Source organism: Pecten maximus, chromosome 9 (genome assembly GCF_902652985.1).
Source record: "Pecten maximus chromosome 9, xPecMax1.1, whole genome shotgun sequence".
NCBI lineage: Eukaryota > Metazoa > Mollusca > Bivalvia > Pectinida > Pectinidae > Pecten > Pecten maximus.
The window spans coordinates 43,993,612-44,012,508 of record NC_047023.1 but is presented as its reverse complement, the minus strand read 5'-3'; the positions used below and the strand labels follow the sequence as shown (position 1 = coordinate 44,012,508).

General features: G+C 39.5%; 1 protein-coding gene across 1 annotated transcript in view; it reads left to right on the top strand.

Moving 5' to 3' along the window:
- The first annotated feature begins 913 nt into the window (after nucleotides 1–913).
- LOC117335142 overlaps nucleotides 914–18,897 on the top strand; it is a 42,018-nt gene continuing 24,034 nt past the window's right edge. The window contains exon 1 of the mRNA XM_033895083.1: nucleotides 914–2,445. Coding sequence (XP_033750974.1) covers nucleotides 2,278–2,445 — 168 coding nt within the window. The 5' untranslated portion in view covers nucleotides 914–2,277. The remainder of the gene's footprint in view (nucleotides 2,446–18,897) is intronic.

Genomic DNA, 18,897 nt, shown 5'->3' with positions numbered 1-18,897 from the left:
AAACAATGCCAATTGGTTACCAAGTAGAATTTAATTTTACAGAATTATTTTGTGAGAATAATACTTAATTTTTTAATTACTTATTACCGAACTCTTCAGTAGAGTTTGGGGGCCTCTCTGAGCCATTTGCTGTATACACTGTATATCCTATAGTTGTGACGTCTATATACCCCTTACTGTGACGGTAGGAGGGGTACAGAAGGGTTATATAGAAGATATCTAACAGTGTCTTCAGTAATACCAAATATATTTCACTCGTGTGGCTAATATTTTGATATTTTTCACGAGTGCGCTAGTGAAAAATATCACTTTTATAGAATGAATAATTTTTGATATTTCACTGGTAAAAATGTAATAAAAAGGATTTCTATTATTTTGAGTTGCCATTGTGATGTAATGTACCATGTGGTAATTCTAGGAAATTATTGACGGTGAATGAAGTGAAAACTCACCGTTATAAACATAATGTTAATGATCCATTAATCTGTACAGTAGATTGATCTATATGGAGTCATACATTTAACCATGTGACGTTGGAGTGTACTGCACGTGGAGTCTAGAACGTGATAAAATACTGCCCTCAGCACTCTCTCAAACATCTCATAGTGTCATTAAATTTTCTATGGTTTCCAGCTGCCAAACAACATTGGAAATGGATTTAATTCTGATGGAAGAATAATGTCGTTAGTAGGAATTATCGGCGCCATATAAGGAAATCTGATATTTCTGGTACGGTGTTTGATAAAACCTATCTAATCCATTTCAATTCACTCAAATGCGTTACTTCTAAAAGGAATCATTATAGTATACGGCACATGTTGTTGATTTGAGTCAGCCTAGACGAGAAGCGTCTTTCGCCCAGGGCCACTATACATAACGTATAGTTTGGCTGTGTGACACTGAATCCGCTACCACGAGTTTCCCTGTCACCACGAGACACATCTTAGACAGCCGGTGACAGATGCCAAGACAATGTTGGATTTACATGCTGGCTGCCGAGGATTCCGTTTTTGCGGTGTGATTCTCTGTTAGATTCAAGGAAATTGTTTTAAAGTGTACCATTATTAAATATTCAAGGATAGAGAGAGAACTAGTTAGATCGATAGGCGTACGTACTCCCAAGGAGTAGGCCAACTTTCGTTTTACGTGTTTAAACTGCCACAGAACAAAGAGATCACTTGTGCAGAAAAAGACAACAGGTTCTAAACATCGGAGATTCTTTACTTTTTTTGCACGCGCTCCACGAAGGACTAGAAAACGTAGAAATTGTGTGATTGATGATGTAAGGTTCTATAATGGAAACGATAAAAAAAGTCGGTGAAAGCAGGAATCGAATTCAAAGAGCATGCTGATTTGGATTAATGAAGCTCAAAGTGCCGGATAACTAGATAAGGGGAATCTGCTAACTAACTCGAGACGTTGTCATGGTATTACATGCGAGAAATGTAACATTTCACGGGGAAGATATACATAAAAAGCTCCTCTGCGTTTGAATTACAATCGATCTGTGGTTTTTATCACCTAGAAGAAAATGATATAATTTCAATGAATTGCGCGTGATCTGTGCAATTACACGCGAAGTTCGTTGTAAAGTTGTTCATTGATTACGATATCGATCAGTCAAAAATTGTGTGACACCATCCATTTACATTAGTGACATGGCTACGAATATGGTTTTATGTGGATGAGCGACACTCTTGAATATCTTTCGATTTGTGTGTGATAGTTTGGAACAAATCAGACAAAAATGCATTTATCTTGCCGGATGAGCGCCAAATTAGAAAGCTCTGTTAGCACATCCTAAGATATGCTGACTTGATAAAGCAACCCAAGGCATTGTCTGATTTCAGGAGTAACATAACACTTGGAGTTAATTTACAGTTATACTGACACCGACGATAGGATACTGATGCTGCCAGTTACTATATTGGTGTATTACTTTATTAAAGCGTACGACGGCTATATCAGCTGTGCTTGTTGAGCGGTAGTTTAGTTTGTTTAAACAGTGTTAATTACACAATTAGATGCTATACAGCACCAGTGCTAACAATATGTGTTTGATGTAATAGACAACACTAGGATCTGTAACCTAGAATTTAAATGGTTCAGCGATCGCTTTACCACAAGTTTCGGTGTTACTTGGTTCAGGACGATTGGGTTGTGCTTATCGTTTGAACGGTGATTACTTTAATTTCGGTGCTGCAATATCTAGCGGTTAAGAGCTCCGTAATACAGTCACTCTCGACGATTCCAAAGGAAGAATTAACTTTTGTGAAAATGCTAGACGAGCGGATTCTTCTTGTCCATCCGGACGGCCGGACACAGAGTGTCAAGGAATACGTACACGAGCTTGTCATAGGAGCCCAGGTTCGTTTGTATGACGGCAAAGACAACAAGGACAAAAAGAAACACAAGACAGGGGGCATCTCAAAAAACAAACAAAAGGTGAGTGTCTAATCTAAAAACACTTAAGCATTGATGTCAATTTTTTTTTTAGTTTCATCGGGGTATGAAACAAATTTTGTTTGCAAACTTCTGTAAGAATCCGCTACGCGGATGCATACAATTAGCAAACAAAATTTGTTTGCAAACTTCTGTAAGAATCCGCTACGCGGATTCATACAATTTGCAAACAAAATTTGTTTCATACCCCGATGAAACTAAAAAAAAAATTGACATCAACGCTTATAATTTATTTTTGAAAATTATTTTCTAATTTAAAACATGTTTTATGTACAATTTTACTGGTTTTAAATGGGATTCTTTTTCTCAAATCAATACGCAACGTCAATTGTCGTATTGAGACGTCACATTTTTTGCGCCATTCTCGGAATTTCTTTCATAGAAGAACGAAAAGAATTTTTCGAACAATCACGTTTGAGTATTTACCATGAAAACAAAGAAAAATTAATTATGATAAGGTGAGTGTCTAAAACTTTAATAATGAACCAGCTTAAAGCCAAACAAAAGGTACTTTCTAAACCATTTATCATAGACCAGCTTAAAAACAAAGAAATGTGAGTGTATCAATATAAAATCTTTGTCCAGCTTAAAAATAAATAAAAGGTAGTTGTCTCTATTCAAAATCGTGTACCAGCTTGAAAACAAACCAAAATGGTAAGTACCCGGATCATATTTAGGGAGCATCCCGAAATCAAACGAAAGGTGAGAACCCGGATCAGATTTAGGGAGCATCTCGAAATCAAACGAAAGGTGAGAACCCGAATCAAATTTAGGGCGCATCTCGAAATCAAACGACAGGCGAGTTCCCTAATCATAAATGACGGAGCATCTCGATATCAAACGAAAGGTCAGAATCTGAATCAAATTTAGGGAGCATCTTGAAATCAAACGAAAGGCGAGTACCCCAAAAATAGGGAGCATCCCGAAAACCTAACCAAAAACGAATAAAAAACAAAATAGCAAATATAGATGATATACTACTGGAAAATGGAGATGTGCTATACATTAGACACATACTATGATAAAAACAGCTAAATATAATTACAATTACGAAACCCAGGTATCCTACCCATTTGTCACTACGATAAAACCGACATTGCCCCAGCTAACCTGTGTTTGTGACGTACCGTTCAGGATATATCGAATGGTCTTCACTATGTACGCTGAAAGCTTTAATCGAATATATGATTTACGCTTCGTACTAACATCGGAAAATAGTTTGATTTCAGTAGGACGGCTTGCAGTCCGAGGTCATAGGTTTCAGGATTAATCCATAGTTGGTCGCTTAAAAAACAACAGAAAAAACGACATTCGAACGGAACTCTAACGTCACCATATCGTAATCCATAGTAAAACGTGTCAGTAACAAACTCAGCAATTATTGTATTAATTTATATCCTACCTTACCGTGTCATCCAGCCAAATCTAGATAACAAGCTGACAAGGTTATCGATTTAAAATCCTAATCAACACGGTTATTTTAACCTTCTTCTTGTTTTACTGATATAATCATTGAATAATAATAATAAAAAAAAAAAAAAAAAAAAAAAAAAAAAAAACCAAAAAAAAAAAAACCTCGAGTTGACATCACATCTGTAATTAATCATACAATGGACACATTAACAAAATATTCGTCGAAGTATGGTTTTATATTTCTTATAACCTTTTTTTAGTCATTAGAGATGGTAGAAAAAAAAACGTGATTGTCACATTTTTATTTACGGTTCATTATATCCCGATGTTCGTTTGGAGCGCAATATTGAAAATAACAAAATCGATAAGATTTATGGGTCTTTTGCACCTCCTCACTCATATTTTGGCATTTATTTTTATCTGTTTCGAGTTTTGCTTTTAACAGTCTTCCATCATTAACACTTTAGGTCCTTAAAATTACTGATTAGTTTTAAAAGGACGAACCAACTGTTTGGTGTCCCCAGTATTACTGACGAGTCCTAGAAGGACGAACCAGGTGTTTGGTTTCACTAGTATTACTGACGAGTCCTAGAAGGACGAACCAACTGTTTGGTGTCCCCAGTATTACTGACGAGTCCTAGAAGGACGAACCAGGTGTTTGGTGTCCCTAGTATTACTGACGAGTCCTAGAAGGACGAACCAGCTGTTTGGTGTCCCTAGTATTACTGACGAGTCCTAGAAGGACGAACCAGCTGTTTGGTGTCCCTAGTATTACTGACGAGTCCTAGAAGGACGAACCAACTGTTTGGCATCACTAGTATCACTGACGAGTCCTAGAAGGACGAACCAACTGTTTGGCATCACAAGTATTAAAGACGAGTCCTAGAAGGACGAACCAGCTGTTTGGTGTCCCTAACATCACTGACGAGTCCTAGAAGGACGAACCAGCTGTATGATGTCCCTAGTATTACTGACGAGTCCTAGAAGGACGAACCAGCTGTTTGGTGTCCCTAGTATTACTGACGAATTCTAGAAGGACGAACCAGCTGTATGATGTCCCTAGTATTACTGACGGGTCCTAGAAGGACGAACCAGCTGTATGGTGTCCCTAGTATTACTGACGAGTCCTAGAAGGACGAACCAGCTGTTTGGTTTCCCTTGTATTACTGAGGAGTCCTAATATTTATTTAGTCTGTTAACTGAACCGGAAGCCAACAAGCAGAACATGTGTATTATGGAGCGAAAGCTTACGGCGTCATCGAAACAGCGAGAATTTCAGCGTTAAGTCGCCGAGAAACAGAGACCAGTCCAATTTCTGTTCTTATCATACCGGGGTGATTGCTTTTTTTTGTTCTTAATACCCAGATCGATACACCAATACAACGATTTGGGTACATTGTTAAAGATAGTATTTAAGTGAAAGCCTCCAGCGGTTTAAAGACATTAGATATTTAGACGAAACGAGAAAGAATCGTGTAGAAAGGCTAGGCAGTAGATAACGGTCTGTGTAAGTCATGTGAAATAACAAACTAAACAGTTCCACGATAATAACTCTGCTCATATTATCGGTCACAATTACCAGACAAAATCCCATCGTTATCCGGAATAAGAATGGCTAATTAACTCATTATCCGGATGCGTGCAACCGCCCCTAATGACGTAAAACGGCATTGGTCTTCAATATAGAACGATGTATTAAAATTTAGCTAGGAGATTTACCTGTACTTCTCATACCAGACGTCAACGTCGTGAATTATCGGTACATTAGGATCTAGCTATATGCGTAATAAGCAACTTGTGATTTTGGTTTGGTTAGCATAGCTTCCATGAAAGCCAGTTGAATTCTTCTTAGAATTTCAGCTTTTAATTATATCATTTTCATACCAATTATACTGGATAGGAATTCTTCATTTTGGTACCGTTATGTATGGTCATTGGACAAATATGTGTTTTACTTAAAAATGATTCATGTTTTAGCATTTGCTGTTTACAATTTTACAATTTATGATATATCGATAATATTTTAGTAGTATAAGCTATGAAACACACATAACTGCAGTATATTTTTGTGTCTTTTCATTCTTAATTACTGTTCAATCCTTCAGTATTGTTAGGTAGATGTCTCATCTATCCTCTAATAATGTAGTGACGTCATACACAGTGAAGGTAGATGTCTCATCTGTCCTCTAATAATGTAGTGACGTCATACACAATGAAGGTAGATGTCTCATCTGTCATCTAATAATGTAGTGACGTCTCAAACAGTGAAGGTAGATGTCTCATCTATCCTCTAATAATGTAGTGACGTCATACACAATGAAGGTAGATGTCTCATCTGTCCTCTAACAATGTAGTGACGTCACACACAATGAAGGTAGATGTCTCATCTGTCCTCTAATAATGTAGTGACGTCATACACAATGAAAGTAGATGTCTCATCTGTCCTCTAATAATGTAGTGACGTCATACACAGTAAAGGTAGATGTCTCATCTATCCTCTAATAATGTAGTGACGTCATACACAATGAAGGTAGATGTCTCATCTGTCCTCTAACAATGTAGTGACGTCATACACAATGAAAGTAGATGTCTCATCTGTCCTCTAATAATGTAGTGACGTCACACACAATGAAGATAGATGTCTCATCTGTCCTCTAACAATGTAGTGACGTCATACACAGTGAAAGTAGATGTCTCATCTGTCCTCTAATAATGTAGTGACGTCATACACAGTGAAGGTAGATGTCTCATCTATCCTCTAATAATGTAGTGACGTCATACACAATGAAGGTAGATGTCTCATCTGTCCTCTAACAATGTAGTGACGTCATACACAGTGAAAGTAGATGTCTCATCTGTCCTCTAATAATGTAGTGACGTCATACACAATGAAAGTAGATGTCTCATCTGTCCTCTAATAATGTAGTGACGTCACACACAATGAAGGTAGATGTCTCATCTGTCCTCTAACAATGTAGTGACGTCATACACAGTGAAAGTAGATGTCTCATCTGTCCTCTAATAATGTAGTGACGTCATACACAGTAAAGGTAGATGTCTCATCTGTCCTCTAATGTAGTGACGTCTCACACAGTGAAGGTAGATGTCTCATCTATCCTCTAATAATGTAGTGACGTCATACACAATGAAGGTAGATGTCTCATCTGTCCTCTAATAATGTAGTGACGTCTCACACAGTGAAGGTAGATGTCTCATCTATCCTCTAATAATGTAGTGACGTCATACACAATGAAGGTAGATGTCTCATCTGTCCTCTAATAATGTAGTGACGTCACACACAATGAAGGTAGATGTCTCATCTGTCCTCTAACAATGTAGTGACGTCATACACAGTGAAAGTAGATGTCTCATCTGTCCTCTAATAATGTAGTGACGTCTCACACAGTGAAGGTAGATGTCTCATCTATCCTCTAATAATGTAGTGACGTCATACACAATGAAGGTAGATGTCTCATCTGTCCTCTAATAATGTAGTGACGTCACACACAATGAAGGTAGATGTCTCATCTGTCCTCTAATAATGTAGTGACGTCATACACAGTGAAAGTAGATGTCTCATCTGTCCTCTAATAATGTAGTGACGTCTCACACAGTGAAGGTAGATGTCTCATCTATCCTCTAATAATGTAGTGACGTCATACACAATGAAGGTAGATGTCTCATCTGTCCTTTAATAATGTAGTGATGTCTTTATTTATAAAATGTACTAGACTGCTGCATTTCTAAGGCAATGACTTAAAATGTATTGTTTCCATTGGTTTTAGAATATTTATTTAAATACACGTAACTTTACAGAGATCGATATAGGTAGAGATTAGAGAGGATTAGGTCGGCTGTTCTAACACTTCTCTTACAGATGACCCTGATAACATTAACACTTTATAAAGAATTGTTTTGTGTTCCCTACTTTGGTTCTGTAAGATCTCTATGTTATCAATGTATGGTACCTTTATACCTTATCTTCTGTTCTAAATACATTCCGTTTTATCTAAAGCAAAGTTTTTGAAAACATATTATAGCCATTACTTTAGATGCAGATTAAACATATCAAACGTAATTAAGCTATCTATTTTTGAATACATTGATACATGAAGCGACAATTATCTCAAAAATTAAAAAAATATTGTGAATGTAGTTAATTCTCTGGTGTGAATGGAACATTAAACGCGGAATATCAATTGTCATGATGGTATTTTATTGAGTGTGATAATGAAGTGATCAAGTCTTTTTTTTTTTTTATTAAACTCTGAGTGTTTGAGAAATGAGATAAAAACAAATCAATTTCGTTAAGAAAACAGTATAACTTCCATGATAATGTACAATATTTGTGTGTTCCCTGGCGATAACCAGTTTTGCTAATGACAGATAAAAAGACAGACTGATAAATTGTGTCTCCACACCAATGATATAAAGGCTATTCTTCTCTGTCGACCCCCAGTCCCCGTCTCTCCACACCAATGATATACAGGCTATTCTTCTCTGTCGACCTTCAGTCCCCATGGGCATCCATCTGTACACAAGAGTAGTTACACATTCATTCTTGGTAATGATCATTCAAAATAGCATACATAGATATACATCATTCGCTCTTAAAAGGATGTATAACGATATCGTATCCTACAAAAAATCAGCATCGTAGTTGTAAAGTGAGCAAATAAAAGACGTCATGTCCTTTTCGAGAACTCCCAAATGGTCGGTATTGCATGTCATGTACCGAATGAGAAAAGCTGTTTGTCCTTCTCCTAAACTCCAGGTACAAGCGTGCTCCGCGAGCTAATAACGCGGCAATAATTGATGAGACTATTCCTGGATAAAGGATAAACTTGTCGGAATCCTTAATCCCATTGGAAATCTTTCTTCAGTTGCACACGAACTTCTGCAAATGAATTAGTCAAGTGTTTTGTTTTGTTGTCGAACGCATCACGGCATCGTTACTGAGAGAAGCTTTATGCATGCATCATATATGATATGTCTAGTACACAACGGCGACCACGGTTATATAAAATCGTGTCTAAATTGTCTGTCTGGGGAAATACTCCATATTTCATAGGGAAATAAGAATGATGCGTAGGCTTTTTTGATGAGAGCAGTTTTTCCTGGATTGTCATATGATTTAGGAGTCCAACTACAGACAGAGACAGTGGATAGTATGGTGTATCAGAAACAGTTGTCATATGATTTAGGGGTACAACTACAGACGGAGACAGTGGGTAGTATGGTGTATCAGAAACAGTTGCCATATGATTTAGGGTTACAACTACAGACAGAGACAGTGGATAGTATGGTGTATCAGAAACAGTTGTCATATGATTTAGGGGTACAACTACAGACGAGACAGTGGGTAGTATGGTGTATCAGAAACAGTTGTCATATGATTTAGGGGTACAACTACAGACGGTGACAGTGGGTAGTATGGTGTATCAAGAACAGTTGTCATATGATTTAGGGTTACAACTACAGACAGAGACAGTGGGTAGTATGGTGTATCAGTTGTCACATGATTTAGGGGTACAACTACAGACGGAGACAGTGGATAGTATGGTTATCAGGAACAGTTGTCACATGATTTAGGGGTCCAACTACAGACGGTGACAGTGGGTAGTATGGTTATCAGGAACAGTTGTCACATGATTTAGGGGTCCAACTACAGACGGAGACAGTGGATAGTATGGTGTATCAGTTGTCATATGATTTAGGGGTACATGTACAACTACAGACAGAGACAGTGGGTAGTATGGTGTATCAGTTGTCATATGATTTAGGGGTACAACTACAGACGTGACAGTGGGTAGTATGGTGTGTCAGGAACAGTTGTCATATGATTTAGGGGTACAACTACAGACGGAGACAGTGGGTAGTATAGTGTATCAGTTGTCATATGATTAAGGGGTACAACTACAGACGGTGACAGTGGGTAGTATGGTGTATCAGGAACAGTTGTCATATGATTTAGGGGTACAACTACAGACGGAGACATTGGGTAGTATGGTGTATCAGTTGTCATATGATTTAGGGGCCCAACTACAGACAGAGACAGTGGGTAGCATGGTGTATCAGTTGTCATATGATTTAGGGGTACAACTACAGACGGTGACAGTGGGTAGTAGGGTGTATCAGTTGTCATATGATTTAGGGGTACAACTAGAGACGGAGACAGTGGGTAGTATGGTGTATCAGGGACAGTTGTCATATGATTTAGGGGTACAACTACAGACGGTGACAGTGGGTAGTATGGTGTATCAGGAACAGTTGTCATATGATTTAGGGGTACAACTACAGACAGAGACAGTGGGTAGTATGGTGTATCAGTTGTCACATGATTTAGGGGTACAACTACAGACGGAGACAGTGGATAGTATGGTTATCAGGAACAGTTGTCATATGATTTAGGGGTACAACTACAGACGAGACAATGGGTAGTATGGTGTATCAGTTGTCATATGATTTAGGGGTACAACTACAGACGGAGACAGTGGGTTGTAGAGTGTATCAGTTGTCATATGATTTAGGGGTACATCTACAGACGGAGACAGTGAGTAGTATAGTGTATCAGTTGTCATATGATTTAGGGGTACAACTACAGACGGTGACAGTGGGTAGTATGGTGTATCAGGAACAGTTGTCATATGATTTAGGGGTACAACTACAGACAGAGACAGTGGGTAGTATGGTGTATCAGTTGTCATATGATTTAGGGGTACAACTACAGACAGAGACAGTGGGTAGTATGGTGTATTAGGAACAGATGTCATATGATTTAGGGTACAACTACAGACAGAGACAGTGGGTAGTAGGGTGTATCAGGAACAGTTGTCATATGATTTAGGGGTACAACTACAGACAGAGACAGTGGGTAGTATGATGTATCAGTTGTCATATGATTTAGGGTTACAACTACAGACGGTGACAGTGGGTAGTATAATGTACCAGGAACAGTTGTCATATGATTTAGGGGTACAACTACAGACGGAGACAGTGGGTAGTATAATGTACCAGGAACAGTTGTCATATGATTTAGGGGTACAACAACAGACAGAGACAGTGGGTAGTATGGTATATCAGTTGTCATATGATTTAGGGGTCCAACTACAGACAGAGACAGTGGGTAGTATGGTGTATCAGGAACAGTTGTCATATGATTTAGGGGTACAACTACAGACAGAGACAGTGGGTAGTATGATGTATCAGTTGTCATATGATTTAGGGTTACAACTACAGACGGTGACAGTGGGTAGTATAGTGTATCAGTTGTCATATGATTTAGGGGTACAACTACAGACAGAGACAGTGAGTAGTATAGTGTATCAGTTGTCATATGATTTAGGGGTACAACTACAGACGGTGACAGTGGGTAGTATGGTGTATCAGGAACAGTTGTCATATGATTTAGGGGTACAACTACAGACGGTGACAGTGGGTAGTATGGTGTATCAGTTGTCATATGATTTAGGGGTACAACTACAGACGGAGACAGTGGGTAGTATGGTGTATCAGTTGTCATATGATTTAGGGGTCCAACAACAGACAGAAACAGTGGGTAGTATGGTGTATCAGTTGACATATGATTTAGGGGTCAAACAACAGACAGAAACAGTGGATAGTACGGTGTATCAGTTGTCATATGATTTAGGGGTCAAACAACAGACAGAAACAGTGGGTAGTATGGTGTATCAGAAACAGTTGTCATATGATTTAGGGGTCAAACAACAGACAGAAACAGTGGGTAGTATGGTGTATCAGGAGCAGTTGTCATATGATTTAGGGGTACAACTACAGACAGAAACAGTGGGTAGTATGGTGTATCAGGAGCAGTTGTCATATGATTTAGGGGTACAACTACAGACGGAGACAATGGGTAATATGGTGTATCAGTTGTCATATGATTTAGGGGTACAACTACAGACAGAGACAGTGGATAGTATGGTGTATCAGTTGTCATATGATTTAGGGGTACAACTACAGACGGTGACAGTGGGTAGTATGGTGTATCAGTTGTCATATGATTTAGGGGTACAACTAGAGACGGAGACAGTGGGTAGTATGGTGTATCAGGAACAGTTGTCATATGATTTAGGGGTACAACTACAGACAGAGACAGTGGGTAGAAGGGTGTATCAGTTGTCATATGATTTAGGGGTACAACTACAGACAGAGACAGTGGGTAGTATGATGTATCAGTTGTCATATGATTTAGGGGTCAAACAACAGACAGAAACAGTGGGTAGTATGGTGTATCAGGAGCAGTTGTCATATGATTTAGGGTACAACTACAGACGGAGACATTGGGTAGTATGGTGTATCAGGAACAGTTGTCACATAATTAGAATCTTAAGCAGTATAATTTACGATGTTCAATGTTATGGTATAATAATCATGTATGCACAGTTCACCAAATTATTTGAAAAAAAAAACAAGTCACCTTCTCTTCTATGTTTTATTATTTATGGAGATCTGGATCTATTTTCTTCCTTCCCCTCTGTATGTTATTATGGGTCTCTGTAGAATGCTGACAGGACGGAATCTCTGTATGTTATTATGGGTCTCTGTAGAATGCTGACAGGACGGAATCTCTGTGTCATTATGGGTCTCTGTAGAATCCTGACAGGACGGAATCTCTGTATGTTATTTTGGGTCTCTGTAGAATCCTGACAGGACGGAATCTCTGTATGTTATTATGGGTCTCTGTAGAATGCTGACGGGACGGAATCTCTGTATGTTATTTTATGTCTCTGTAGAATCCTGACGGGACGGAATCTCTGTATATTATTTTATGTCTCTGTAGAATCCTGACAGGACGGAATCTCTGTATGTTATTATGGGTCTCTGTAGAATCCTGACAGGACGGAATCTCTGTATGTTATTTTGGGTCTCTGTAGAATGCTGACAGGACGGAATCTCTGTATGTTATTTTGGGTCTCTGTAGAATGCTGACAGGACGGAATCTCTGTATGTTATTTTGGGTCTCTGTAGAATCGTGACAGGACGGAATCTCTGTATGTTATTTTGGGTCTCTGTAGAATCGTGACAGGACGGAATCTCTGTATGTTATTATGTGTCTCTGTAGAATGCTGACAGGACGGAATCTCTGTATGTTATTTTATGTCTCTGTATAATGCTGACAGGACGGAATCTCTGTATGTTATTTTGGGTCTCTGTAGAATGCTGACAGGACGGAATCTCTGTATGTTATTATGGGTCTCTGTAGAATGCTGACAGGACGGAATCTCTGTATGTTATTTTGGGTCTCTGTAGAATCCTGACAGGACGGAATCTCTATATGTTATTATGGGTCTCTGTAGAATCCTGACAAGACGGAATCTCTGTATGTTATTATGGGTCTCTGTAGAATCCTGAAAGGACGGAATCTCTTTATGTTATTTTGGGTCTCTGTAGAATCCTGACAGGACGGAATCTCTGTATGTTATTATGGGTCTCTGTAGAATCCTGACAGGACGGAATCTCTGTATGTTATAATGGGTCTCTGTAGAATCCTGACAGGACGGAATCTCTGTATGTTATTATGGGTCTCTGTAGAATCCTGACAGGACGGAATCTCTGTATGTTATTATGGGTCTCTGTAGAATCCTGACAGGACGGAATCTCTGTATGTTATTTTGGGTCTCTGTAGAATCCTGACAGAACGGAATCTCTGTATGTTATTTTGGGTCTCTGTAGAATCCTGACAGAACGGAATCTCTGTATGTTATTATGGGTCTCTGTAGAATACTGACAGGACGTAATCTCTGTATGTTATTATGGGTCTCTGTAGAATCCTGACAGGACGGAATCTCTGTATGTTATTTTGGGTCTCTGTAGAATCCTGACAGGACGGAATCTCTGTATGTCATTATGGGTCTCTGTAGAATCCTGACAGGACGGAATCTCTGTATGTTATTTTGGGTCTCTGTAGAATGCTGACAGGGCGGAATCTCTGTATGTTATTATGGGTCTCTGTAGAATCCTGACGGGACGGAATCTCTGTATGTTATTTTGGGTCTCTGTAGAATCCTGACAGCACGAAATCTCTGTATGTTATTATGGGTCTCTGTAGAATCCTGACAGGACGGAATCTCTGTATGTTATTTTATGTCTCTGTAGAATCCTGACAGGGCGGAATCTCTGTATGTTATTTTGGGTCTCTGTAGAATCCTGACAGGACGGAATCTCTGTATGTTATTATGGGTCTCTGTAGAATCCTGACAGGACGGAATCTCTGTATGTTATTATGGGTCTCTGTAGAATCCTGACGGGACGGAATCTCTGTATGTTATTTTGGGTCTCCGTAGAATCCTGACGGGACGGAATCTCTGTATGTTATTTTGGGTCTCTGTAGAATCCTGACAGGACGGAATCTCTTTATGTTATAATGAGTCTCTGTATAATCCTGACAGGACGGAATCTGTATGTTATTATGGGTCTCTGTAGAATCCTGACAGGACGGAATCTCTGTATGTTATTATGTGTTTCTGTAGAATCCTGACCGGACGGAATCTCTTTATGTTATTTTGTGTGTCTGTAGAATCCTGACCGGACGGAATCTCTGTATGTTATTTTGGGTCTCTGTAGAATCCTGACAGGACGGAATCTCTGTATGTTATTTTATGTCTCTGTAGAATCCTGACGGGGCGGAATCTCTGTATGTTATTTTATGTCTCTGTTTAATCCTGAGAGGACGAAATCTCTGTATGTTATTTTGGGTCTCTGTAGAATGCTGACAGGACGGAATCTCTGTATGTTATTTTATGTCTCTGTAGAATCCTGACAGGACGGAATCTCTGTATGTTATTTTGGGTCTCTGTAGAATCCTGACAGGACGGAATCTCTGTATGTTATTTTGGGTATCTGTAGAATCCTGACAGGACGGAATCTCTGTATGTTATTTTGGGTATCTGTAGAATCCTGACAGGACGGAATCTCTGTATGTTATTATGGGTCTTTGTAGAATCCTGACAGGACAGAATCTCTGTATGTTATTTTGGGTCTCTGTAGAATCCTGACAGGACGGAATCTCTGTATGTTATTATGGGTCTCTGTAGAATCCTGACTGGACGGAATCTCTGTATGTTATTATGGGTCTCGGTAGAATCCTGACAGGACAGTCTCTCTGTATGTTAGTATGGGTCTCTGTAGAATCCTGACAGGACGGAATCTCTGTATGTTATTTTGGGTCTCTGTAGAATCCTGACAGGACGGAATCTCTGTATGTTATTTTGGGTCTCTGTAGAATCCTGACGGGGCGGAATCTCTGTATGTTATTATGGGTCTCTGTAGAATCCTGACAGGACGGAATCTCTGTATGTTATTATGGGTCTCTGTAGAATGCTGACAGGACGGAATCTCTGTATGTCATTATGTGTCTCTGTAGAATCCTGACAGGACGGAATCTCTGTATGTTATTTTGGGTCTCTGTAGAATCCTGACAGGACGGAATCTCTGTATGTTATTATGGGTCTCTATAGAATGCTGACAGAACGGAATCTCTGTATGTTATTATGTGTCTCTGTAGAATCCTGACAGGACGGAATCTCTGTATGTTATTTTGGGTCTCTGTAGATTCCTGACGGGACGGAATCTCTGTATTTTATTATGGGTCTATGTAGAATGCTGACAGGACGGAATCTCTGTATGTTATTATGTGTCTCTGTAGAATCCTGACAGGACGGAATCTCTGTATGTTATTTTATGTCTCTGTAGAATCGTGACAGGACGGAATCTCTGCATGTTATTTTGGGTCTCTGTAGAATCCTGACAGGACGGAATCTCTGTATGTTATTTTGGGTCTCTGTAGAATGATGACAGGACGGAATCTCTGTATGTCATTATGTGTCTCTGTAGAATCCTGACAGGACGGAATCTCTGTATGTTATTTTGGGTCTCTGTAGAATCCTGACAGGACGGAATCTCTGTATGTTATTATGGGTCTCTATAGAATGCTGACAGAACGGAATCTCTGTATGTTATTATGTGTCTCTGTAGAATCCTGACAGGACGGAATCTCTGTATGTTATTTTGGGTCTCTGTAGAATCCTGACGGGACGGAATCTCGGTATGTTATTATGGGTCTATGTAGAATGCTGACAGGACGGAATCTCTGTATGTTATTATGTGTCTCTGTAGAATCCTGACAGGACGGAATCTCTGTATGTTATTTTATGTCTCTGTAGAATCGTGACAGGACGGAATCTCTGCATGTTATTTTGGGTCTCTGTAGAATCCTGACAGGACGGAATCTCTGTATGTTATTTTGGGTCTCTGTAGAATCCTGACAGGACGGAATCTCTGTATGTTATTTTGGGTCTCTGTAGAATCCTGACAGGACGGAATATCTGTATGTTATTTTGGGTCTCTGTAGAATCCTGACAGGACGGAATCTCTGTATGTTATTATAAGTCTCTGTAGAATCCTGACAGGACGGAATCTCTGTATGTTATTTGATGTCTCTGTATAATCCTGACAGGCCGGAATCTCTATATGTTATTTGATGTCTCTGTATAATCCTGACAGGACGGAATCTCTGTATGTTATTATGGGTCTCTGTAGAATGCTGACAGGACGGAATATCTGGATGTTATTTTGGGTCTCTGTAGAATCCTGACAGGACGGAATCTCTGTATGTTATTTGATGTCTCTGTAGAATCCTGACAGGACGGAATCTCTGTATGTTATTTGATGTCTCTGTATAATCCTGACAGGACGGAATCTCTGTATGTTATTATGGGTCTCTGTAGAATGCTGACAGGACGGAATATCTGGATGTTATTTTGGGTCTCTGTAGAATCCTGACAGGACGGAATCTCTGTATGTCATTTTGGGTCTCTGTAGAATCCTGACAGGACGGAATCTCTGTATGTTATTATGGGTCTCTGTAGAATGCTGACAGGACGGAATATCTGGATGTTATTTTGGGTCTCTGTAGAATCCTGACAGGACGGAATCTCTGTATGTCATTTTGGGTCTCTGTAGAATCCTGACAGGACGGAATCTCTGTATGTTATTATGGGTCTCTGTAGAATCCTGACAGGACGGAATCTCTGTATGTTATTTTGTGTCTCTGTACAATCCTGACAGGACGGAATCTCTGTATGTTATTTTGGGTCTCTGTAGAATGCTGACAGGACGGAATCTCTGTATGTTATTTTGGGTCTCTGTAGAATCCTGACTGGACGGAATCTCTGTATGTTATTTTGGGTCTCTGTAGAATCCTGAAAGGACGGAATCTCTGTATGTTATTTTGGGTCTCTGTAGAATCCTGACAGGACGGAATCTCTGTATGTTATTATGGGTCTCTCTAGAATGCTGACAGGACGGAATCTCTGTATGTTATTTTATGTCTCTGTAGAATCCTGACAGGACGGAATCTCTGTATGTTATTTTATGTCTTTGTAGAATCCTGACAGGACGGAATCTGTGTATGTTATTTTATGTCTCTGTAGAACCCTGACAGGACGAAATCTCTGTATGGTATTTTGGGTCTCTGTAGAATCCTGACAGGACGGAATCTCTGTATGTTATTTTGGGTCTCTGTAGAATCCTGACAGGACGGAATCTCTGTATGTTATTTTATGTCTCTGTAGAATCCTGACAGGACGGAATCTCTGTATGTTATTTTGGGTCTCTGTAGAATCCTGACAGGACGGAATCTCTGTATGTTATTTTGGGTCTGTGTAGAATCCTGACAGGACGGAATCTCTGTATGTTATTTTATGTCTCTGTAGAATCCTGACAGGACGGAATCTCTGTATGTTATTTTGGGTCTCTGTAGAATCCTGACAGGACGGAATCTCTGTATGTTATTTTATGTCTCTGTAGAATCCTGACAGGACGGAATCTCTGTATGTTATTATGGGTCTCTGTAGAATCCTGACAGGACGGAATCTCTGTATGTTATTTTGGGTCTCTGTAGAATCCTGAGAGAACAGAATCTCTGTATGTTATTTTGGGTCTCTGTAGAATCCTGACGGGACGGAATCTCTGTATGTTATTATGGGTCTCTGTAGAATCCTGACGGGACGGAATCTCTTTATGTTATTTTGGGTCTCTGTAGAATCCTGACAGGACGGAATCTCTGTATGCTATTTTGGGTCTCTGTAGAATCCTGACAGGACGGAATCTCTGTATGTTATTTTGGGTCTCTGTAGAATCCTGAGAGAACAGAATCTCTGTATGTTATTTTGGGTCTCTGTAGAATCCTGACGGGACGGAATCTCTGTATGTTATTATGGGTCTCTGTAGAATCCTGACGGGACGGAATCTCTTTATGTTATTTTGGGTCTCTGTAGAATCCTGACAGGACGGAATCTCTGTATGCTATTTTGGGTCTCTGTAGAATCCTGACAGGACGGAATCTCTATGTTATTTAGGGTCTCTGTAGAATCCTGACAGGACGGAATCACTGTATGTTATTATGGGTCTCTGTAGAATCCTGACCGGACGGAATCTCTGTATGTTATTATGGGTCTCTGTAGAATCCTGACAGGACGGAATCTCTGTATGTTATTATGGGTCTCTGTAGAATCCTGACAGGACGGAATCTCTGTATGTTATTAAGGGTCTCTGTAGAATCCTGACAGGACGGAATCTCTGTATTTTATTTTGGGTCTCTGTAGAATCCTGACAGGGCGGAATCTCTGTATGTCATTATGGGTCTCTGTAGTATCCTGACAGGATTGAATCTCTGTATGTTATTTTGGGTCTCTGTAGAACCCTGACAGGACGGAATCTCTGTATGTTATTATGGGTCTCTGTAGTATCCTGACAGGACGGAATCTCTGTATGTTATTTTGGGTCTCTGTAGAATCCTGACAGGACGGAATCTCTGTATGTTATTTTGGGTCTCTGTAGAATCCTGACAGGACGGAATCTCTGTATGTTATTTTGGGTCTCTGTAGAATCCTGAAAGGACGGAATCTCTGCATGTTATTTTGGGTCTCTGTAGAATCCTGACAGGACGGAATCTCTGTATGTTATTTTGGGTCTCTGTAGAATCCTGACAGGACGGAA